A 25,370-nucleotide genomic window follows, 5' to 3' on the forward strand; every position below is an offset into this window, starting at 1 on the left:
TAGTATGAATTGAGTCATAATTAAAGTTGCATGTGGGTTTATGGAAACCTTAAATCACAGAATTCCAGGTTGGAAGGGACCCCAAGGATCATCTGGTCCAACCTTCCTAGGTGATAGTGGAGTTGAAATGAGATGGCACAGCATGTCACAGCTTGTTTGTGAAGAAAGACAACAAAATCCCCAGTGAATGAACCACGTCTGAGGATTTCCACTAGATTCACCTGGAAGGAGAATTACCTCATGTCACTATGTCTAATGAAGCACTGAGTCTTAAAAGGTGAGAGCAGAACACATGGAACAGACACTGGGAGCAACAAGCCTGACAGAGCAGGCACTGGTGTGCCCACCACGAGGAGCTGTCTCTGCAGGAGTAGCCCAAATGCTGCTTGTGTTCTCAAGGAAAAGGAAGGCAAACGGGAATCTTGGAAACACAGTTTTGTATCAAGGGGAGGAAAGGAACAGAATATGTGCTGGTTTCTACAGGTAAATCCACTGCAGACCTGGAGGTCAAATTTAGCAGTATACGAATGGAGTGCAAATGGACAGCTGGGTTTCTTGGAGACAGCAGCACAGGAGCATGGACCTGTGGACACAATCTTTGATCTCCAAGTAGTCTTGTATTTCCTACATGTTCCCACCTCCAAATCCATGAAGTGAAGTCTTAAAACTACTTCAGTAATCTGTTGTCATTCCCTTAGTTTGAATATTGTGTAGTTGTCCTAGGACTATTAAGTCTTCTAACATTTAAAAGCAAAATCTTGGCAAAATCCTGACACTTAAGATCTGGTGAGATCTGTCTGCTTCAGTGTAAATGTACTGCCCTGAAGTAACCTGGTATAAATGGATATGACTGAGAAATCTTCTGTAGCATGTGTCTAAGCCATCTCCTCCCCAAACTGACATTGTCATTTTATGTGTTCCTTTCCCTTTTGCCTGTCCAGCTGCCTTGCCTCTTGGCTGTGCCACCTGGGTGCTGCTGCTGGTGTGATTTTACTACAGGCTGTTCTGATCCTTGCAAAGACAGGCTAGTCATGGTCCAAACATCCTTGTGCCTTGTCTCACAGGCCCTTTGGAAACACCACGTGCAGCTGTTGAGCAGTTCCCTCAGCAGCAGAGCAAACTTTTTTAATCCACACCAAGAGCCAAGCACTGGCTAACGCAGCTTTTTTGGCCCTGGTGCTGAAGGCAGAGGTCCAGCAGTGCGCAGGCCAAATCACTTCAGCTGGAAGGTATTGTGCTGTTGTTTGTTTTGGAAGCGCAGATGCGGAGTATTCTTGTGTGCACTGTTCTGGTGTCACTGATTCCCAGGAACAAAATCTTTGGCCTTGTGTGTCTAAGTGGAAAGTATCCACAGGTTTCAGTGAGATGGGGGAGCCCATCTTCTGTGGCCAGCACTGGTGATAAAGGCATCACTGTATGTTCAGGGTGGGATTTGGCTTAGGTGGAAATAAAACAAGCGTTGGCTTGTCTGCTAGGAGTGATTTCTGTGACTTTTTTAGATATCAGTGCTATTTCCAGTAGGATTGAAACACTGCCATCGCCTCCCACTACTGTTCTGTGCTTCCCAGGATAATTGTCTGTCGGTGGCTTACAGCTTTGTCAGACAAACTTCTCTCATTGGCTACAATGCTGGATTTTTTAAAATTAAGTATTTTGCTAAAATTCTATTTCTGAAAATGAAATTACCTGTTAAAATTCTGTTTGTACTCTTCCCATTAGGAAATAATTGTGTTTCCATGCCTTGGAAAAGCAAAGGTGCTACCCTTGCACAAGAAACACAGTTTACGATGATTTTGGTAAGAAAGTGCACAAATTCATAAGGGTCTCAAGGAAGTGATTGTGTTTCTTACACCTGCTTAGCAAAGGCTTAACTGTGGCCGGTGGCTGACGGCTGCGTGGAGATGCCTGATGTCCAGGAGTGCGATGGAAGGAGCAGACTGAAGCGTAGGAGGCTTGAGCCTGGGAAGAGGAAGGATGAGGGAGAGATAAGGGTGCTGGCTAGGAGGGTAGGAAAGGGGGATGAAAGTGGAAAAGGCTGGAACAGCCGGGGGCCCACAGAAAAGGGGCTTAGGCTGGGATGGGTGCTGTTCTCTACCGGCACTGGAGACAGAATGTAGACCCCGCATTGCCACGTTGCGTACGATGATTTGTGCCTCAGGGTAACGCAGAACTGCTGCCGCTCCCCTCGCCCCAGGACGCGGCCCGGAGGAGCGAGTGTGTGGGGAAGAGCCGGGCCTGGCGCGCCGACCGTGCCATCCCCGTGCCCAGGCTCGGGATACTGACAGCAACCGCTCCCCCGCCGCTCCGGCCTTGCCCACGGCCGCCCCTCCGCCCCGGCTGGGCGCTGAGGCGGCCCCGCGGCTTGCGGGCGGGCAACAGGCGGGCGCTGCCTCCCTCTCACGGCCGGGCTGGGCGCGGCCGCGGCGCCTGTCAGGAGGCGGCAGTTGGGGGGCTGTGGAGCGGAGGGCGGGACGGGGCGGCACAGGGCACCTCCCCGGAGGGCAGCGGGGAAGGCGCCGCCGCCCCCTCCGGCTCCGGGCAGCGCGGGGTGCGCGGCTGCCCCCGAGATGTTTAACCGGGCCGTGAGCCGGCTCAGCAGGAAGCGCCCGCCGTCAGGTAAGGGGAGTGAGCGCCGCAACCTCCGGCAGCAGCTGCTCCCGTTCGGGGAAGTGCCGGTGGCAGGGGAAGAGCTGCGCTTTCTTCCGACCCAGCGCTTCGGGGAGGGGAAGCGCGGCCGACACCCCCTCACCGAGGCGGCGGAGGATGGCGAGCGGGGCTTGGGGGGCTGGCCGGGAGCGGGTCTCCCGCCCTTTCGGCGGCCTGGCGCTGTGCGGGGCTTTCCCGGGGGCGGGCTTCCCGCCCGCGGGAGTGAGGGGAACTGCGGCAGCCCACGCCCGCCGGCGCTCGTTGCTGGGCTCCGTTATCGCGGCCGTGCCGGCTCCTCTGCCCGGCCCTTTGCTACCCTGTGCTGAGCGGGCTGAAGCGCCTCGGCGGGGCAAGCTCATCTTGCTGGAGAATCGCCCCGGCGCGGTCACATCGTGCCCGGCTGTGCCCGGGCTTGTGGCGGCGGCGGTGCCGGCGCTCGCCTGGTGGAGGGGCTGCGTGCCCCGCGCCGTGGGGTGCACTGCCTGACCCTGCTGGGGGAAGGAGTGCGGTGCTTCCTCCGGCAGCAGCTGCACGGAAGAGGGAACTGGATTCTGCTCGGGCTTATGCCTCGTCAGCCGAATTTTAATTGCGAACTGCTGCTTGTCTCTGTTACCGGCAGAGAAGCGATAACCCAGAACGTCTCAGCGTGGCTGTTGGACTCTAAATTGACTTGGAAGAGTTTGCCTTTGCAGGCAGCGTCTTCCAACTGGAATGGAAGTTACTAAGGTGTAATAAACGTAGGGCTTGGCAGTTCCCTCTGCAGACAAGCATTGTAGCACAGTTTTGTGGAGTTATGGGGCATCTTACAGTGCAGTGTCCCAGATACAGTCAATTCAAAGAGGGTCATATTGCTAAAGCAGCTGGGGTATGAGTTATAACCTCAGAATCCCAGAAAATAACACTACCTATGTTCAAATACTGTGTTCAGTTTTGGGCCCCTCACTCTGAGAAGGACACTGATGTGCTGGAGTGTGTCCAGAGAAGAGCTGCAGAGCTGGTGAAGGGTCTGGAGAACAGGTTTGGTGAGAAGCAGCTGAAAGAACTTGGATTGTTTAGCCTGGAAAAGAGAAGGCTGAGGAGAGACCTCTTTGCTGTCTACAACTACCTGAAAAGAGGTTGTAATGAGGTGGGAGTTGGTTTCTTCTCACTAGTGGTAAGACCAGAGGAAACAGCCTCAGGTTGTACCAGGGGGGGTTTAGATTGGATATTAGGAAAAAATTGTGTACTGAAAAGAGCAATCAAACCCTGGAACAGGCTGCCCAGGAAAGTGGTGGACTACAGTTCTTGGAGGCATTCAGACATGGCCCTTTGGGACATGGTTTAGTGGGCATGGTGGGGTTGGGTTGATGGTTGGACTTGATGATCCTGGATGTCGTTTCCAACTTTAATGTCTCTCTGATTCTATTCTATAGTGTGCAGTAAGAAGTTAGAACCTTTCTAAGAAAAGCCAAACATGGGGCTTTGTCTAGGTTTTTTTAGGGGATATATGTCTGGTGAATGCTTCCACAGATGGCTATAAAAGCGGAACGTCCCTGTAGTTTCCTTCCCTATAGTTAAAAGTGGAATCCAGCAGCCATCTGTTGTTAGACATGGTCAAAAGAGGATGTTGGGTCTCATGCTCTGGACAGCCAAAGTCCAATGCAAAGGAGAGCCCTTCTGGAGGGAAAAGGTCTAAAATTCAGCAGCCACTACGAAATAATTTTTGTGTGAGGAAGATTCATCCAGTCACACTTGGATACATGGAAAGTAAGGGGACTTCCCTTTTCAGCTGCCTAATGGTGAAGTTTCTCACTGTTTCATAACTTTCGATTTATTAGTTCCAGACTGGTGTTTGTTGCTGGATAGGCATTCTGGTGACAGTAGGATAAGACAAGGTTTTCAGAGAACTCTAAAAGCAATGATAAAGGTTTGTGGCTCACAGCTTTATGATCCACATGAAAAAGGGTAAAAAAATCAGGTGATGCGATCAGGAGTTCTTCAAGAAGGACTTGAGAAGGCTTTTGTTAACCTTGTGTATTGATGTTTAAATACAGAATAAGGACTATGCTATATGCATGATTCTTTTGTCATATCTACTGTTTGTGTGCCAGTTACTTTTTGTTAAGGAGTTTGTAGGGAAAGAGCCAGGCACTTGGGTAAGGGATGCATCCAGCGGAGGTTCTGTGCTGTTTGATACGGCGCCACGCGGGCTGCTGGATCAACAGCTGGAGAGTGCCAGCAGCTCGGGAACCGGCTGCAGTGCCTAGCCATTTGGGAAGGCAGATGGATTAGCATGTCTAACTCAATTAGCTGTCTCCGGATCGCTACGGCTTTGATGGCTTTCTGCAATTTCGCGTGCTCGGTGAAAGCAAGGGCCGGAATCGTGAGGTTTGACCCGCAGAGTTGTGTGTTTGGCTGTTATTGACACTTTCCGTGGTTTTCAGTCCAAGTGCCAGTTTGGAGAATGCAAATATTTGCCAGTTTTGATACCACACTTGAAACTGCTAATTACAGTGCTGTTAGCGCTGCACTTAGCGTTACATCCCTCGCTTACAAAGCGCTTTTATCCGCAGCCTAATGCAGCGGTGCTGTTGCGTGAGGGGGGAAGGCAGCTTCTGTGAGATGCTTCTCTGAAATAATGCTCCAGCTAACGTGACTGCCTCATTGCTGCCTTGGTGCAGGCTTCTTCTCTAAAGTCGTGGTACTGTTAAAACGAGCACGTAATCATTTGCTCTGTGTGTGTAAGCAGCTGGCTGCTGCACGTCGTGTCAGAGTCGTGCACTCAGTGGAAAGTTTGCTTCAGCAGGGACTCTACAACCGTGCTCCGCTGTGCTTGCTTTGTTGGCTTTCTCTGCCTCGCAGCTTCTAACGACAGCAAACGCTCTCCTGTGACAGTGAGACGTGTCCTTAGCACAGGTATCATCTGTTGTACGCCCTCGGTGTTACTTTTACAGGGGCATTGCTGGAAGAACTGCCATTTTGTAACGCCCTTTTTTTTTTTTTTTCCCTTTTTGGATGCACAAAATTATCTCCTCCTTTTCGGGAACAGCAAATGTCTGCCTTCCTCATTTAAATGTTAGATTAACGTGTATGTTTTAGTGGTTACATGTTGGTACCTGGCTTGTTGCTTCCGAGTGTGTGTTTAATAACTTGCTCAGCAGATGATTTTTAGCAGCAGAGAGTTATCTTTAGAAATAGCAAACAGAGATAAAGAGGCTTCAGGAGGGTCAATCATGTAATTACATTTATTGCAATATTACCTTCTGAAATAAATTGTTTCAGACTTTCATTAGATTGCTCTTCAGTGGAAGTATTTTTTAAGGTAATTTAGGAATGCGTTATGGGATATAGATTTGGGGATTAGCCTCTCAAGTCAGTTGTGGGGAAAACTGCTTTTCTGTTTTTTTTTAAGCTCTTTAAAACAAATGCTACAAGACACACATCAGATCTCCTAAATGGAACCAGCATGTGGATTGGGAAGCTATGATCATGACTGGGAGGGTGGGGGAAATGTCACTTTTGTATTAGAAAAAAAAATGTTTGTGATGGTGTATTTAATGGAGCATAACAAAAACACCCAGCAGTTTTAATATCCTCATAACGTTTCAGGGTATTTCCTGCTGTCATGGATCATGTGCAGCCTACCTGCACTCACGTTGAGGAGGAATGTTCATGTTTTATGGTGGCTACAGAGGAACCCTGAACATGGGGATTAATGGTACCCAGCCTGGAAGGAGAGAGCTTCATCAGTGCCATGCACACAGATCTGAGCCCTTCACAGCTGTTAACATGTTCCCTGGCATGGCTTTGGCCCCTGCCAGCAATGCTGCCCCTGGCACAGCTGGTGGGGTCGTATCAGCCAGGCTGGTTGGATGCCGTTACTGTGTTTTCAGGGGACTGCTGAGCTGCAGTACCTGATGGCAGGATCCAAGGGTGGCCTCTGACCTCTTGTGTTGATGATGTGAAAGTGGTCTGAGGGTCTGCCTCCACTGTGACCCTGTGGCAGGTGTCCCCTGCCTTGGTGTGGGCTGATGTTGGGACTGTAGCCTGGGCTGAGCTAGGATCGTGGCTGCTAGCGGCACCTGTGCTAGCTCGGCAGAGCTGCCCAGCAACATCCTGTAGCTGAGAGACCTGGGGCTGTGTAGCCTGGAAAAGAGAAGACTGAGAGGAGATCTTATTAATGTTTAAAAGCATCTGAAGGGTGAGTGTCAAGAGGAAGGTGCTAGCCTCTTTTCAGTAGTGTCCTGTGATAGGACAAGGGACACTGGATGCAAACTGGAACACAAGAAATTCCACTTCAACATGAGGAGAATCTTTTCTCTTTACTGTAAGGGTGATGAAGCACTGGAACAGGCTGCCCAGAGAAGTTGTGGACTCTCCTTCTCTAGAGACTTTCAAGACCCATCCGTATGTGTTCCTGTGTGACCTGCCCTAGGTGATCCTGCTTTGGCAGCGGGATTGGGCTTCATGATCTTCAGAGGTCCCTTCCAACCTCACCATTCCATGATAGCTTTCAGCTCTGGGGAACTCCATCCTCAGTCAATGAGGGGTCAGTGAAAGGGCTGCATTGTGCAAGCAATGGGCAGACAAGCCTCATCTTAGTACCACAGCACTTTTTGGGTTGTGGGGAGCTGGTTGACTGACAAAAGGGAGTAATGGGAGCCTGCACAGCAAGGCTTAGCAGAATGGCTGTTAGGAAGAAGTTGTATAGGTTATTCCCCTCAAAACCAAATTTTTGTCTTGTAAAGCTGTAGGAGAAGAAGATAGGGAGAAAGGAAACATGGTCATGGGAGAGCTCAGGTGACAAGGAATAGATGGGGATGTAAACAGTGTATGGAGTTGGGATGTGCTGGATAGACTGGAAGTGAGAGGAAGGTGGGGGAGAGCAATGGTCAGGGAGTCTACAGACTGGCCAACAGTAAGATGAGAAAGTAGTGAAAGCAGCTGAGGGGAAGCAGATTGATGTACCCTGGGTCTGTGGAAGCACTTGTTCCAGCCTTTGTCCAATCACTAGACATTTTTTTTTAAGGTTCTCATGGCACCAGGTCTGCCCTGTATGGTATTGGCTTGTTGAAATGCATTCTTTTCAAAGCAATCATTAATGTCCACTTAAAATCTGACCAGAAAAGAAACCCTAGAAATGAAATCTGATTCTCTTATGTTCTGTGCTAAATCATCTCTTAAATAAGGGAATTCAGGCTGCTAGCAGCTGTACACACAGAGCTGCTATTCTGCTTGCAGGGGAGAGTGATCACAAGAAGAAGTTCAAGCTCGTCAGAGGTAATTGTGTTCTGCTTCAATGTGCTTGGCTATTCCCACTTAAATCTCACCGATCTGACTGAGATTAGATGCTCAGATACTTTGAGTGAGGTTCCTAAAATAAATTTTGCAAGCGATGATCAAGAACCACATCCTTTTGTAGGAGGGGAGGGGGAGGCTGAGGCACAGCTAAATGGCTGAACTCTTGTGTCACATAGGAAGTCTGCAGTAGTAGTTTGGAGACAATCCTCGGGTTCTGACTCTTGACCTTTAGCTGGTAGGCTTTCTGTTTCTTATATAGAGCTGTAGGTAGGCTTCCTGCTTTGGAGTCCAATCTGTCACAGTCCTCACCCAAACTGGTTGTGGTCTGGGAACTTGACAGGTTTTGTGCAGGCAAGGGCGTCACAGAATCACAGCAAACATCCTCAAAAGATCATTCAGTCCAACCTTCAATCCAGCACTGAAGGGTCAATATTAATCCATGTCCCTCGGTGCCAGCTCCACACACTGCTTAAACACCTCCAGGGATGATAACTCCACCACTGCCCTGGGCAGACCATTCCAATGTTTGAGAATCCTCTCCATGAAGAAATATTTCCTAGCGTTCAGCCTGAACCTCCCCTGGTGCAGCTTGAAACCATTTCCTCTAGTCACGTGCCTTGCCACCAAGAAGAGGCTGCCCCCTCCTTGCTCCAGTGTCCCTTCAGGTAGTTGTAGAGAGTGATGAGGTGTCTCCCCTCAGCCTCCTCTTCTCCAGACTGAACAACCCCAACTCCCTCAGATGCTCCTCATGCATTTGTTGTGTAAGATGTTTCATGTTCATGTTGTAAGAGCAGGACAGGCAAAGGAGAGACTGAAATGATTCTGTGAAAAATGTAGCCTGCAGTGACCATTAGCCTCAATCACTTTAGATGGTTCCTTTCTTCTGTGTCTGTACTGGGGCACAAGTGTAGATCTCTCAGTAGGAGGCAATGGATTTGGAATCCCCAGCTCCAGAGCATTTACCTCTTTTCCAGCTTTGTAATTTCTCATGTGTTAAAAAAACCTTCCTATCAAGGGAAAAGAGATGTTCATTCATTTACAGCAGTGGTCCATCTCACTGTTAGAAAGGCAAGTAGGCTCTACAGGTCCCTACCAACCAAAATTCAGTAGGCTTTGCTACTTTGCCAATATTTTGTAGGGCTTTAACATTAGCATTTATCATTCTAGCTACCAGCTGAAAAGGGCATCTGATAGTACAGCTCTGCAGAGATAGTTCTTTGAGATACTTGCTGAGGCTCAGTTTCATGCTGGAGGAAGGGTTTTTAACAGAGCTTAAGTGGAAGCTACTAAGATCCATATTTCCAATCAGTTGACAGGGAACAATGAAGAGGTTACAAAGATAAGTAGAAGCTGTATTGGTTACAGGAAGGGTTTTGTGCACCTTTCCAGCATGTAGTGACCTGAAGTGAAGCCCTTGACCTGACTGCTTATGGCCTGTACTCCTTTGTGTGCTAGGGGAAAGGAGGTGAAGCACTTTGTGTTTACTCAGATCAGCAGTAAAATTGGGAAGACTGGAGTCTTCCCAAGTGACAGGTTTTTCTGAGGAGTAGCCAGCAAACAAGTTTTTTGGCATCATCAGCCTTGCATGTAACATACTTGTCCCTGGGATAGAAAAACTCAGAAATTGCTATCTGTGGGAAGGCTGTCTGGGAGGTAAGGCGTGGGCAGTCTGCTTATAAAAGCAGAACTGCAGTGGACTTGAAAGCAAACAGGAAAAAAATCTCCAAATACCACTTGCCCAACATCAGGTTGACTCAGCTGGAATGAGGCTCCTCTGCCTCTGTCTGTCCTCCTGTTCAACTGGGTTAACAGATTGGACTTGCTCTGCTGCTAACCAAAGCATTATTTTTCTTTCTCTCTGCCTTTTCCCACTTTTCAGTGATGATTCTTTTCTTAAAAATAACTGTAAGGTGTGTGACTGACCAGGATCTGCTTTCTGGGAGCCAGCGTTGTTGACAGTGCCAGATCAAAAGGCAAACGATCCTTTTACTGTGCAGGCAGTGGTCATCGTGTTCCACATGCAAAATGGGCTCGAACTCCTATAAACCAGTGACAGTGCCTGCTTGCATGCTGATGGATTATATAACTGCAAGGCAAAACAGAATTCGAATATTTGTGTGTGTGTGTTTATTTTCAGCTTTATGGTGTTTCCTTCAAAGGGTGCAGAGGGCGGTGGGGGAGGAACCTGTGTGATACTCACTGCTTCTAACAAAGGTGGTGGCTTTGTTTTTTTGTCCAATTGTTTTCCAGAGATAAATGACAGCGAGGGTCACCCAAGCAGCAGCCATCAAACCTTGAAAGGAACCTCAAAATGGGCTACATCACTAGAGAACCTTCTCGAAGATCCAGAAGGAGTGAAACGATTTCGGGTTGCTATATTAACTTATGAATATTATAGAAAACCCAAATTAAGATTGAAAGCTGAATGAGTCTCAGTATAAATGATGCAGCTGTGTCAGTGCTGTGGGCACATAGGCATGCATCCCTCTAGATCACTCTTCACCATGAGGGTGGTGAGACACTGGAACAGGTTGGCCAGGGAGGTGGTGGAAGCCTCATCCCTGGAGGTTTTTAAGGCCAGGCTGGGTGTGGCCCTGAGCAACCTGCTGTAGTGTGAGGTGTCTCTGCCCATGGCAGGGGGTTGGAACTGGATGATCCTTGAGGTCCCTTCCCACCCTAACAACTCTATGATTCCATGTGTACCCTGAGCAGAGGTGGCAGAGTTGGGGCTGTGGCATTTGAGCTTCTGAGGTAGTGCCTTTTGGCCAGGTAGTGCCTTTTGCCCACTGCTGCTGCAGCTTGCTCTCATCAGGCACGTGGAAGACTTGTGGTTGCATCCTTTTAATCGGATCTATCAGCTGTTGCAAGGATTAACAAGTTCCTGTTGGACGAACTACAGTCCTTCAGCCACTGATCTCCCTTGCCAAGTGTTATTTGTCTCTGAGGACTGATCCTGCACTCTTTATTCTCACACATTGTTCTTATATTAAGCAATGAGTTACCACTAACAGCTCCTGAGCCAGATGACTCTGTGTGGCTCTTACTCTGTGTTGCAGATTTCTCACTAGAAAGAGTGGGCTTCTGCAGCTCAAAATGCAGGTTTGAGGCTTAGCTAGGTGACAGTGGCAAGCTGGTTTCAAGGCCTTCTTGCCATATAAGAGCTACCTAACTTGAGTATGGTTTTACCATAGCAAGCACTGATAAAATGATTTGAAAAGTGATGTAAACTGGAATTACAAAACACTGTGATTTAGAGTTCTTGGGGGAGAGGAAAAAAAAAATCTTGTAAAGGAGTCTTGGTGCTGTTTAATTCTTGGTGTTACTTCATCTCTCTTTTCTAGCACTTGAAAGAGAAAATTGATGGTCTCAGAGCTGTAAATATTTCAGTCATTATGTTTTGTAAAGAAATTTAGTGTACTTTTTTTGCCCCCCATTTTAAAGCAGGCCTCACTTTTGGTGGAATGTGCTTTGTTTAAACACTGTCCAGAGAATGCAGATACATCTTCTGCTTCAGTTTACTTAAGTACATTTATTGCCACTGATGATCATGTTTAGAAACACTTTTATGTGCAGAGATCTTACTTGTTAAAAAAATCAGAAAGATACCAAATGAGAATCTCAAGTGATCTGTGACTCTCATTAAAACAATTCCTTATGCTCACCTGCTAATGAATTAATACATTTTTTGGGTTTCCTTTTGAGTGATGACAGTAGAATTACTCAAGTTATTTAAGAGAGGCTGAAGAAACTCTCCTTGGTAGTTACTGATGTGTTCTGAGATTAAATGTAGCTCATCATCCTCCTAGAATGTGCTTTCAGAGTGCTGAATACATGATTTTGTGTCTTGGTAGTGTGCAGATGCAGAGGTTCTGGTAAACCCACACCCTGGTAAAGCTTAGCTGTAGGCAGCTTATAGTTTTAATAACTATAGTAGGAAGAGAGGAAAAACAACTGAGAAATTGAAGAATGACATCTGTTTGTTTGTTTTTCTTTTCCCTAGGAATTTTTAAAGAAAGAATTCAGTGAAGAAAATGTTTTGTTCTGGCTAGCATGTGAAGAGTTTAAGAAAACACAAGGGAAAAAGCAGGTAGGTTTCCTAAATAAAACCTACTTGTCAAAAAAGTTTCCATAGCAGAGCTGGAGTCCATTATGTTTCTCCTGGATAACATTCACCATCTGAGTGGAAATAAGTGTATTTGAAGGAAGTGCACTGAAATCAAGGGGATGGAATTGTTTGGAAACAAAGCTGGTTCTATTTCAGATCAACAAAATGCTGAAACTGTCAAGTTTCCCATGTTTTGAGAATACTGAACTCTTGTTGTTGTTGTTTGGGAATAGCAAAAGGTTTGATTCAGTGGTGTTGCATCATCTTGGTTGAAAATATAAAGATGTTTCATTCAGGACTCTCTCTCTCTTTTTTTTTTCTTTTTTAAAGCATGCTGGCTGTTCCATGCAAATGCACATAGTTAGAGTATTGTAGTGGTTACACAATAGAGTGCAAAGAGTGGTGATCAATGGTGCCAAGTCCACCTGGAGAGCTGTAACTAGTGGAGTCCCCCAGGGATCGGTGCTGGGTCCAGTCCTGTTCAACATCCTTATCAATGACATTGGTGAGGGGATAGACAGACAGACAGACAGTCTGCTCAGCAGGTTTGCTGATGATACCAAACTGGGAGGCTTGGCTGAGACACCTGAAGGCTGTGCAGCCATTCAGGGATAGTGGACGGACGGAGAGGAGGGCAGAGAGGAACCTAATGAGGTTCAACAAGGATAAGTGCAGAGTCCTGCATCTGGAAGGAAGAATAAACTGCAGCAGGACAGGTTAGGAGGTGATCTGCTGGGAAGCAGCCCTGTGGAGAAGGACCTTGGAGTCCTGGTGGATAACAAGTTATCCATGGGACAGCAATGTGCCCTGGTGGCCAAGAGGGCCAATGGTATTAAGAGTGCATTTAGAGAAGTGTGTCCAGCAGATGCAGGGAGGTTCTCCTCCTCCTCTACTCTGCTCTGATGAGACCTCACCTGGAGTGCTGCATTTGGTTCTCGGCTCCCCAGTTCAAGAGGGACAGGGATCTACTGGAGAGAATCCAACAAGGGCTACAAGGATGATGAAGGGACTGGAGCACTGCCCTATGAGGAAAGGCTGAGGAGCTGCCCATCTCATTAATGGCATTAATTGTGACACAGCCTTTTCCCTCTTTTGTCCCCAGATGTCCATGCAGCCTCTTGGCTGCTATGTCTGATATGCTGGGCTGGGGATCTCCCTGCTCCATTGAAATCATTTGCTTTCTGAGTTGGTGAAGCAGAAGTCCGCAGCCAAATGGGAAGAACCCTTGGCTTGCACAGGGCAGATGTTTTTCCTTTGTACTTCAGGCAGTGTTCTTGCCAAGTGATGTGTAGCCTTTTTGGATGCCACTTGGACAGATACTGAACTGCAGTTTTAAATGGAAATGAAAGTGGAAAATCCTTCTGTAAGGTCCCATGTTTTGCAAAGGGATAATAATCCCATTTTTCCTTGCTAGATAATTCCCATCATTTTAGCTATTTCAGGATTGTGCATGCTGGTACAGGAAATGATAATTGATGTATAGAAAGTGAGAGAATTCTTGAATTAATTGCCAAATGGATGGACAGGGACTCAACTAGGTTCCCTTCAGCTTAATTATTCAGTACCAATCATTACACAGTCAATCTGGAGTCTCACACTGCCAAAGCTGTGCCAGCCAGCTAAGACTAAATATGCTTTAGAGTGACACAGACTTACAGTAAACTTTTCTAGCTCCTGCCTGGGGATGGCTTTGTTTAGATAATTTACCAAGCTAGAAAAAAGCACTAAAAATAGAAATCTTTCCAGTGTTTATGATAACATGAAGCATGAATTTGTCTTCTGAAAGTGACTCGTGCAGAAATCACTTTGTGTCTATTTGATCACAGAATCATTCAGGTTGGAAAAAGACCCTCAGGATTACTGAGTCCAACCTATAACCCTGCTCCGCGGAGTTCACCCCTAAACCACAGCCCCAAGCACCACATCCGAACCACCTTTAAACACATCCAGGCTTGGGGACTCCACCACCTCCCTGGGCAGCACATTCCAATGCCTGACCACTCTTGCTGGGAAAAAATTCCTCCTAATGTCCAGTCTAAACCTACCTAATCGCAGCTTGAGACCATTCCCTCTTGTTCTGTCACTAATCACCTATGAGAAGAGACCAGCATCAGCCTCTCCACAATGTCCATTCAGGTAGTTGTAGACAGCAATGAGGTCTCCCTTCAGCCCCCTCTTTTCCAAAGAAAATAGCCCTAATGCCTTCAGTTGCTCCTCAAAAGATTTATTCTCCAGGCCCTTCACAGCTTCCTTGCCCTCCTCTGCCCTGGCTCCAGCACCTCCACATCTCTCTTGTATGGAGGTGCCCAAAACTGGACACAACACTCAAGGTGTGGCCTCACCAGAGCTGAGTCCCAGGGGACAATCAGCTCCCTGCTCCTGCTGGATGTGAGCAGAGGATTCTAAACCAAACTTCTTACCTATTTTATAACCTTCTTCTGATTAGAACTGGTTTACCACAGAAATGAGCTCACAGACACTTAGACTTTTGGTCACCTGAAGCTGATTTCAATTTAACCTAGATCAAATGCTTTGTGGTTTTTTTTCCCCTATTTTTAAAGTATAAGATAAACTTTTCATTACTTGCCATGAAAGTGTTAGTGTGTGGGTTTTTTTTCTTGTTTGGTTTAAACTTGCACACATCTCACCACCTGACCCATGGATTAAGCATCCATTGTGCCTGGTGTTGTAGTCATCCCTTCAGAGTCAGCCTGGAGCAGTGTTTAGTTCCTTACAGGCAGGTATGGCATTAGTGTGGATGGCTCAATACACTGCTGTCCTTCCCTCCTGTCCTTTCTGGTCCTTGCAGGCAGACACAGGCTCACCCTGCTCCTGCTTTTTTGTTGGTTTTTGCAAACTGTCTGTCTGCTTTAGTGCCTTTCCAACAAAATATTCTGGGCCTTTCCTCAAAGCTGATTGAATTTGGTTCAGTTGTTCCTCTAACCACAGTCACGTGGGCTCTGCCTAGAAGCTGACTTCTATCAAGCCAACACAGGCACATCATGCAAGAAGCTATGCAGATACATCTTCTCTGCACCCTTCCTCTTGAATGATGTGAGCTGCTGTGCAGCCAGGGCTGCTAGATCAGGGGACCAGAGGGAGCACTGGCAAGGAGCACCCAAGCTCTTGACTGGGAGGGGGCAGCCTCTTCTCCTTGGTGGCAAGCCACAGGACTAGAGGAAATGGTTTCAAGCTGCAGTGGGGGAGGTTCAGGCCCTTGCCAGAGAGATCTCTCAGCCTTTGGAATGTTCTGCCCAGGGCAGTGCTGGAGTCACCATCCCTGGAGGTATTTAAGCAGCATGTGGACCTGGCGCTTAGGGACATGGTTTAGTGTTGATCCTTCAGTGCTGGGTCAAAGGGTTGGGCTAGATGAGCTTGGAGGTCTCTTCCATCTGGATGTTTTCTGTGGTTCTTTTGTGTTGCCTCTGGACTATTAATGGGAGCACTTACTCAGGAGAAAGCACAAATGGAGTTCAGGTCAGACTGCTTCAGGAATTTGTGTTTGTTTTCCTGTTTGGCTGAACTAATGCCAAATGCATGCTTGTTTCAGGGAGCAGGGGAGGTTTTCAGCATTGGCAGAGCTAGACAGCAGGCAGACCACATTACTGGTCTGGGCAGGTTTCAGATGGACTGGATTCATCCTGTCTTCTTGCAGGATGGAAGCACAAACTCCTTCCCTCAGCTCGAGACACATCTCTGTCATTTTTAACATTCCTTTAAAATGGAAGCTAAAATAGAAATGGAATTTTTTAGTGAAGATTGAGGAAGGAATTAGGTCAAGTCCACATGTAGCAGTGAGCTCTGCTACCACCCATATGGTCCTCGTCTTAGGACACATTTAATTATTGAAATGGGAGTGGTGGGAGAAGTGGATTAAATAAAACTTTAGCTGTTTTATTGGAGTTAGTCATATGCTGTTGCCTTTTTTTGGCTATTAATGAAATAAACAACATGTCCATTGTGCTACTTCCCAAGCTTTGAATGTTTCTTCTCTTGCAGCTGAGCCTTCAAAATGTATTACAGATTATTAATAGGTGCTTTAAACAACAGGGAATCTTTTCAGCCATTGCTGAAACCCTCCAGAAGACCCATGTTGTGAAGGTTCATAGAGAAGAATTTCAGGACAAAGCACACCACCTTCAGGAGATTCTTCTGCCACTTCCCAGATGGAATGTGGCAGTGGTTAAGCAAAACTGGGTAATGAATGCTGCACATCTGTGAACTGCTGGGGCCTGTTCTGATGAGCATCTGGGACTTCCATTCACTTCAGTTGGGAACCACATATGCTCAAGAGCTGAATCTGACCTTAAGAAAGGAAGTGGGAAGGGATAGTGTATCCACTTGAAATAGGGAAGGGGATTTCTGTAGACAGAACTTTGTGCTCCAAATGGGAGTTTGGCACAGATGTTGTGGGGGAGCACATAGATGTAAGTGAGAAGTGCCAGAAATCCTTTAATAAGCACCTGTGAACAAGAGCCCAGTTTAAGTGGTGTTTAAATTCCAGACTTAGAGTCCCCTGTGCTGAGGCATTTGTTTCAGGCTGAAGCCACCCACTGAATGGGGAGCATCACTGTCTCCTCTGCCTGAACCTCTCCCTGCATAGCATTTGGGGGATGTAGAAACATGCTGGCAGCTTGAACTCTTCTTTCTTTAAAAAAAAATAAAGTATTGTGGTTTAAACTGCTGCTCTACTACTGAAGCATAGTCATAGCATAACAGGTGTTCCACATGCAGCAGGACCTGTATCCTTTAGCTGTGCGTTTCCATATTTCCCCATTGCTATAAAGTAAGGTCCCCAGCATCTCTCCAATGACCTCGTCTCCCTACCACAGCCTTTTCTCTTCCTTTCTTAGTCATTTTGCCCCATAAAATCCAGAGATCCTCCCCTGTTTGCCAGCCTCCCACACAATCCTCTTCTTCCCTCCATGGTCTTTAAACTTCCTCACAGTACTTCTGGTTTCATGTTTTCCCTCAGGCCTTGCTCTGCTCTTTTCTCTGCAGTGCCCAGCTTGCTTCTGCGTTCCTTGGGCAAGCAGCACCTTGTCTTGTGGCTGAGATGGAGCTCTGTGTGCATTGGTTAGCCAGCAACTAAGTACCTGCTGGTAGTTCAGGTAGAGCAAGTAACTTCTGAACATATCTGGCAGCTTTTCCCTTGGTGTTTATGCTGCTTTTTTTTCCTTCCCTTCCTTCCCTTCCTTCCCTTCCTTCCCTTCCTTCCCTTCCTTCCCTTCCTTCCCTTCCTTCCCTTCCTTCCCTTCCTTCCCTTCCTTCCCTTCCTTCCCCACTGATTCAGTAGGAGAGTGATTATTTCTCAGTCCTTTGCCCCCCTTTTAAATATGACTGAAATTGGACAGCAGGCTCAAGAGTTCTTTGGGTAGGACTGACAGTCAGTACAACCCCTTACACCTGCTCATGTGGTAACAGCTAAAGGTACCTTCAGTGTGTCTGCACTGGGGTATTAACTTGAGGGGAAGCAGTCCCACCTCTGCCTGATTGCATGAACTGCTCCTTCAGCACAGACATGGCTGACCCAGTCCTCTCTGGAAAGACTGGAAATTGGTAAAAAACAGTGCACCTGACACTTGATGTTCTACTCATCAGGTAAATAATCTGCTTTGAAAAGAAATACTCCTGGAAAAATGTGTGTCCTTGTCAGCAGTGAGAGAGTTAACTCTTTAGGCCTTGTGAATTGTCAAACATGTGTAGCTTTCCTTCTAATTATCCCCAAATGTTGATTCTCAGCCATGAAACATGAAAGAAATCCTGTGACTCCTTCATGGGCAAGACTTCAAATGCTTCTTTCCTCAGGCCCACTTCCATCAAAGGCACAGCCCTCTCGCTGGTGCTGGTCTGGAGATGTGGTTGCTCATTAAATGTGTAGTGGGGAACACTGATTAGTACCTGTGGCTAAGGATCACACAGTGCCTGCTGCTGCACAGTGCCTGCTGCTGCACCAGCCTTGTTTTCAGCATGCAGAACTCAGATGGCAGCAGGGAAGCTTGCCTTCTGCCTGGCTTGGCTCTCTTCTCCCCCACTGGCTCTCTCTTATGTGACCCTCTAGTTGAAATTCAATTGCATTGAATTTCAGAGGATTGTGGACACTCAATTATGGCTGTAAAGCTAAGGATCCTAGGGAGGGTCTAAAATGTTATCACTGTTACTGGTTTATCAAGGAAAGGCCTCTGAAACAGGATTGCTGGAATCAGGACAAACATTAACAAACTGCTTTATGCAAGTCACACCTAGCCTTAGTTATCAGCTTTCAGAAGCTCTTGAGGGTCTTATCTTTGCCATTAGCCAAAAAAAAAAAAAAAAAGTTGATGAGTTTTCTAATCATGTAGCCAGTGTCCCATGTGAGCTGCCCTGAGGTACCAACATAGCTATGGCAAAGCATGTAGTGTGACAAGATCACAGTATCACAGTATATCAGAGGTTGGAAGGGACCTCCAGAGATCATCAGGTCCAACCCCCCTGCCAAAGCAGGATCACTTAGTGTAGTCTGCACAGGAATGCATCCAGGTGGGTTTGGAAAGTCCAGAGGAGACTCCACAACCTCTCTGGGCAGCCTGCTCCAGGGCTCTGTCACCCTCACTGTACAGAAGTTTCTCCTCATGTTGAGCTGAAATCTTCTATGTTCAAGTTTGTACCTATTGTTTCTTGTCTTATTACTATGCACCACTGAAAAGAGCCTGGCCCCCTCCACTTGACACCCACCCCTCACATATTGATAGATATTGATCAGATCTCCTCTCAGCCTTCTCTTCAGACTAAACAGCCCCAGGGCTCTCAGTCTTTCTTCATAGGGGAGATGCTCAAGTCCCCTAAGCATCCTCGTGGCTCTCTGTTGGATTCTCTCCAGCAGGTCTTTGGGAGCCCCAAACTGGAGACAGTATTGCAGCTGTGGTCTCACGGGGGCAGAGCAAAGGGGGAGAAGAACCTCCCTAGACCTACTGGATACACTGTTCTTGATCCACCCACTGCAGATGGGTTGTGTACTAACTGCTTAATTTTGCCTTGCAGGAAGTTTCCAGACTGTGTGTTCCCACTGTGTTCCTTGTGCATGCTGGTTATCTGTTAGTAAAAACAGTCGTCTTAGTAGTGAAGACACAGCCTAGTTGATGATGTTGAGCAGTTTTACACTGGATTTTCAGATTCAAACATCATAACTCGCTGTTTAACTTAAATGCCAAATACTTCCACTAATGTCAGTGTAGAAGTTGTCCTTCAGAGGTGTTTTTCCTGCAGTACAAGTAAATACAGACAGACAACATAAGCCTATGTGTATTTGTTTTGTTATTTGTTTTCTTTTTTTTTTAATTCAGGCTATGTTTTGGGTTAAGATGTGAACCTCCAGAAGCGACCCAGAGCAGTCTCCAACAAAGCACTAACAAATACAGAGAAGATTCCCACAGCAAATAATTCTCTAAATAAATATGTCCTTTTGCAGATGCAAGAGAAAGCTAAAGAAATTTACATGACTTTCCTGTCCAGTAAAGCTTCCTCCCAAGTCAATGTTGAAGGGCAGTCCCGTTTGAATGAGACTATTTTGGAGACACCTCACCCTCTCATGTTTCAGAAGCTCCAGGACCAGGTAAAGTTATTTGCTTCAATAGCACAGCTTCATTAGGTTTTGTCTGCTTTTAATTGACTCTAAACACAAGCTGTAGAAAAGCAATGAAGCTGGTGAGAGGTTTGGAGAGCAAGTGATAGGGGTGAGTCTGGAGAAGAGAAGGCTGATGAGAGATCTTACTGTTCTCTACAGCTACCTGAAAGGAGGTTGGAGTGAGGCTACTATTGGTCTCTTCTCCCAAGTAAATAGTGATAGGATGAGAGGAAATGGCTTTAAGTTGTACCAGGGGAAGTTTAGACTGGACATTAGGAAAAACTTCTCCACTGAGAGTGGTGAGGCATTGCAACAGGCTGTCCAGGGAGGTGGTGGAGTTGCCATCCCTGGAGGTGTTCAAGAATCACAGAAACATTCAGGTTGGAAAAGACCCTCAGAATTACTGAGTCCAACCTATAACCTTCCTCCATGGAGTTCACCCCTAAACCACATCCCCAAGCACCACATCCAAACCACCTTTAAACACATCCAGGGTTGGTGACTCCACCACCTCCCTGGGCAGCACATTCCAATGCCTGACCACTCTTGCTGGGAAAATTTTTTTCCTGCTGTCCAGTCTAAACCTACCCAGTTGCAGCTTGAGGCCAGTCCCTCTTGTTCTATCACTAACTACCTGAGAGAAGACACAAGCACCAAGCTGTAGATGTGGTGCTTCAGGATATGAGGTGCCTTATGGGGAGAGGCTGAGGGACCTTGGGGCCTTTTAGTCTGGAAAAGAGAAGACTCAGAGGGGATTTAGTAAATGTGTATAAATACCTGAGGGCTGGGTGTCAGGAGGGACAGGCTCTGCTCACTTGCTCCCTGTGATAGGACAAGGAGCAATGGATGTGAGCTGAAGCACAGGAGGTTTCACCTCAGCACAAGGGGGAGGTTCTTTACTGTGAGGGTCAAGACCACTGGAACAGGCTCCCCAGAGAGGTTGTGGAGTCTCCTTCTCTGGAGACTTTCGAGGCCTGTCTGGATGTGTTCCTCTGTGACCTGACCTAGATTGTATGAGCCTGCTCTGGCAGGGGGGTTGGACTCGATGATCTCCTTGGGTCCCTTCCAACCCCTAATATCCTGTGATATAGTTTAGTGGTCATGGTAGTTGGGTTATGGTTGGACTTGATGCTCTTAAAGGTCTTTTCCAACCCCAATGATTCTGTGAGTCTATGAAAGTTGGGAATCTGCCTACTGCTACCTGTGGCATGGATTGCCTGGGTACCTACCTACCTATTCAATCCATGCTACCAACAGGCAGGCACCTGTTCAACCCATGCCCCAGGTAGCAGTGGGTTAGATGAAGTTTTCTCCTGAATTCCTGTGCTTGGTAGCTTGAGAAATATCCATTTGAGTGACTTTGTGCCCACATTTTCCTGTGTATTCACTGGGTGCTGAGTCACTGCTGGTGTTTGTTTCTGTAGTTGCCACTAGTTTCCTTGAGAGCTCAAGGTTCTTCACTTCACTTTGGGTATTTATTTTGATACTAACATAATGCAATTCCCTGAAAAGGCTTCTCTTTTGTAACACACACACAACTTGAAAGAGGAGTTGGGATCTGCATTGCCTTTTCCCACAGAACTTGGGAAGTCTGGTGGAAATTAGGTGACGTTTGGCAGGCAGGTCTTCTGGTGGCAAATTTTCTTGCTATTTTGCTTATTGTCAAGGAGAAGTTGTGGAGTGAGTCCTTCTTATCTGCAGCTTTCCACCACTTGCAGCCTGTAGTGTTTTTAATTCCTGTAGCATCCTCAGGACTCCCTTTAGCTCTTTTCTGGAGAAACAGCATGCTCATTTGAATAGTCTGTTCAGCACATTTCACGTCAGGTATTGAACACGTGTTACTTGGGCACTGGCTGGGTCAATCAATTGAAGTGTTCCTAGGACCAAAGGCTCTGCTGTGTTTCAAGCAGGTTTCCAAATCATTAGCAGTGGAAATGTCTGAGGCTCAATTTCCATATGAAGAAGCAAAGAGTTTTTCATGGAAGAGCTTCTCTGACTTGGGGCTGGGGGGGAAGTGAACTTTAAGCACTGCAGTTCAGGGTGGGTGATTGAGAGTGAAACTGGAGAGGCTGCTGGAGTTTGGATGTTTTGCAGTTTCACAGATGAACATGCACATGAGCAGCCAGGGATTAGTAATACCTGAACTGTAAACATATTAGACCAATGGTAAAGGAATCCCACTAGTGTGGGAAGAAAATCTTACCAACTTTTAAAACCAAATGCAGAGCAGTTATGGGTTGGTGCAGGTTTCCACTGCTTGAAACTTCTGTTTACTGCTGTTAGATATTAGTTCAGGAAGAGTTATGATCCTTTCTACTTTTCAATCCTTATAAAGTTATGAAGGCTGGTATAATTTATTCTCTGAAGGACAGTGTTAACTACTGCTGGCACTGTGTGTCTGCAGGATAAAAAGGCACAGCTTGAAAGCCACAATCTGGTCTACAACATTACTGGTAACTTACACTTCAGTTCTCCAGGGACCCACTGATTTAAATGGGGCTGCCTGTGGGGTGGGGATTTGTGCTCATGGGATGTCCTTAAACACATAGCTTGGAGGCAGTTGTTCATGCTGGGCAAAGTGGTGTTAGTGGTTCCTAGAAGTCTAGGTTTCAGAACACTGAGAGGGCAGATCTTTCTGCTCCAGGGAGGGGATGAGAGGAGGGGAGGGACAAAGAGGGGTCTGCTTTTGCACATGACTGTAAAATGGCTCTGTTCTGTGTATTTGGCTCAGAAGGTTTTGATCTCACAGGGCTCTTTCTATCTGGGAGATGCTCTAAATGATACCAGGAATAAGAGGGGTCTAAATTGTTAGCACTACTTAAGACATTTTAGCAGTTGATGTCTTTGTTACCATTTCTTTCCCCTTGAGCTAGTTGGATAGGTTTAATTATATTTCAGTTAACCAACACTGGGAGGTGGAATTTGGCTTAGCTTAACTGCATTGATTTGGGTCTGCATTGAGAGGGTGTTTGGGGACTTTTTTAGTCTTCCAAGTATGTCCCTTTTAAAGCAAAATATACACTGTTTTAAACCTGAATTTTAAGTATTGAAATATGTAACCAGTGATTAGTGGAAATACTTTGTGTAATTTATTTGCAAGGGGGATATTTCAGCCAATGCACAGAGAAGAACAGTCTGCTTTTGTGTTTGCTTTTATCTGTCCAGATTCTTTGAGACAGGAAACCAAAAAGCAGTTTGAGATGATGATGATGATTATTTCCAACAGACAATTGTATGAGCTGGTTGTACTACCATAGAATCATGGAATGGGCTGGGCTGGAAAGGACCTATCAGTTAGGAATGAGTCTTGTGAAGATATAGCTGGAGTTATCCAGGCATGGATTATCTACACATGCAGGTCAGAATCCAGAAATTTGTCCTGGAAGTTGAGTTACTCCAAGTACCATAAAATGTGATCATTCATGAAGCGTGACTCAGAGCAGCTCTGCCCTTGAAATCATAGGCAGAGGGTGATGAGGGCTTCAGTTTTGCCTCAGTTATAGTTTTGAGGTTGACTTTATTTCTTCCACTCTGTTTTAAGGGTAAGGAAAATACAGCCCTGACCTTGACACTTGTGTGGATTCCAGGCTGCTCTCCCAAGCCCTCTTGTTTACAGAGAACTCCAAATGAGTTCTATCTGTTCAGTCTGCACTGAGTATAAATAGGAGAGGAAGCACTTATGTTAAGGGACAAGCCTCACCTCAAGGCCTGGGAGATAAGAGCTATACTCAGCACTGACTTCATGGTTCCATACTGGCTGTATAGTGGTTATGAGAAGAGGGGCAGGTCTTGGGTTAGTGAAAAGCCCAGTAGCACAAATTTAATCCATCACCAGTTTTAACTGGCAAATTACATCTGTACCAGCTCAGGTCTTTTGTGGCAGGTACCTGAAACGTTCCTGATGTGGCCTGAGACTCATCTTGGCATTCAGTGTAGCAGCCTAAAAAGGATGGGAAGATTGGCATAAGTTTAAGAAACTTGGGTTAAACCAGTTGTTTCAGTCTAGATTCAGATTGCAGTTTCAGTAGCTGTATAAATTATTGAGGGGCTTTTCTAAATGATCCAGTCCTCTGCATGTCTAATGAGCTGCTCTGTCATGTTCAGGAGTATCTACAGTCAGAAAGGTGCCTAAAAGGTATCTCTTTTTCTGCAGCTCTGCTGCTTCCTCTGAGTATCTTCCAACTCCTCTCCCAGAAGGACATCCTCACTAGGTTTTATTCCTGGTGGCTTTGCAGGTTGCTGTGGGAGAGCACCAGGTAGTGTCCTGGCTTGTCCACACTTGCAGTTATCTGATCATCAGCTGTAAAATCCTACCCAGTGACCATGGTATGTGACCTCCAACCTTCAGTATGAGGTTTTCAGAACTGGCTGTTGTGAAAACCATCATCTGATTCTTAAACTGTTGTGGAGATTACTGCAGAACAGTGACTGTGGAGTGTGCAATCCTTGCTACATGCAGTCCCTGATGAGAGATTGAAGTGTGTTTTAATGGTGTGCTTTTTAGGAGTGCTTTTGGTGCTAACAGAGCAAGAACACGTTGGAGCTGGAAGGAGGCCTACAAGAAGGCTGGAGAGATACTGTTTGCAAAGGCCTGCAGTGATAGGACAAGGGGCAGTGGCTTTGAACTAGAGAAGAGCAGACTGAGATTGGATGTTAGGAAGAAGTTCTGCTCCATGAGGGTGGTGGAACACTGGAACAGGTTGCCCAGGGAGGTGGTTGGGGACTCATCCCTGCAGATATTCAAGGTGAGGCTCAACAGGGCTCTGGGCAACCTGATCTGGTTGAGGACGTCCCTGCTGAGTGCAGAGGGGGTTGGACTGGATGAGCTTCAGAGGTCCCTTCCAACCCAGACCATTCTATGATTCTATGAATTCAGATACTGTCTGCCTCCTTTACAATCTAGTTTTGCTGAGGTCATTGTGTTTGTGCTTTCCCCCTCCCCCAGATATTCAATCTGATGAAATACGACAGCTACAGCCGCTTCTTAAAGTCTGACATCTTCCTAAACCTGAAGAAGTGTGAGGAGCACGAAGAGAACCCACCAGAGGCTCAGACTGCAGCCAAGAGAGCGTCAAGAATTTACAACACATGATGAGGAATCTCGTCAGGAGAAGGCCATACAGTAACTGAATCACACTCAGGAACAGTCTAGGTTTATAGCAGTTGCATTTAGGGCTTAAAAAGCTCAAAACCTTTTTAGGAGATACTTACCTTTTTAATTACTAGAATGACTAATTTTTTTTTGCATGCTGGCTAATAACCCAACACCCACGGGGTGCTAAAAGCCTGGGTCTTCCTCCAGAGCATGAATTGTGTTTCGTATTCCACAAGTTAAAGTGCTTTCAATCTCTGTGTTTTCTTTTGTGAAGGGTCATGGTGATGATAAATAGGAGTCAGGCTGGTTTGGTTTCTTATTTTTGCTGTGTAATTTTTATTTGTGACCAGCTTTTGCATCCTGGATTGCTGGGAGAGGCCACTGAGGAGTACATTGAACATTGTTTTGTGAATGAGTCTTTCATAGCAAACTTAAGCATGAAGGGACAGCACCTGTCAGGGTTCAGCTCAGTAGAATCCAGTCCTTTGCAATGTAACTTTGTTCTTTTGGGGGGTGATACCTATTTTTTTTTTTTTTTTTTGCTTTGCCTTTGTTGTTGCGTGTGCAAACACTTTTGGAGCCGTAATTTTAATTTATGAAGTTCTTAAATTTTCCACATTGTGGGTTTTTTTTGTTTTGGT

At 46.4% G+C, this 25,370-nt stretch overlaps 1 protein-coding gene across 1 annotated transcript; it reads left to right on the forward strand.

The window, feature by feature from the left end:
- The first annotated feature begins 2,567 nt into the window (after positions 1-2,567).
- On the forward strand, positions 2,568-24,726 carry RGS10 (regulator of G protein signaling 10). Its single transcript, XM_054382477.1, has 5 exons — positions 2,568-2,616; positions 10,177-10,295; positions 11,927-12,013; positions 19,479-19,622; positions 24,580-24,726. Exons 1-5 carry the CDS (start codon positions 2,568-2,570, stop codon positions 24,724-24,726), a joined length of 546 nt encoding a protein of 181 aa, XP_054238452.1.
- Positions 24,727-25,370: the final 644 nt, after the last annotated feature.

This window comes from Indicator indicator, chromosome 7 (genome assembly GCF_027791375.1).
Source record: "Indicator indicator isolate 239-I01 chromosome 7, UM_Iind_1.1, whole genome shotgun sequence".
NCBI lineage: Eukaryota > Metazoa > Chordata > Aves > Piciformes > Indicatoridae > Indicator > Indicator indicator.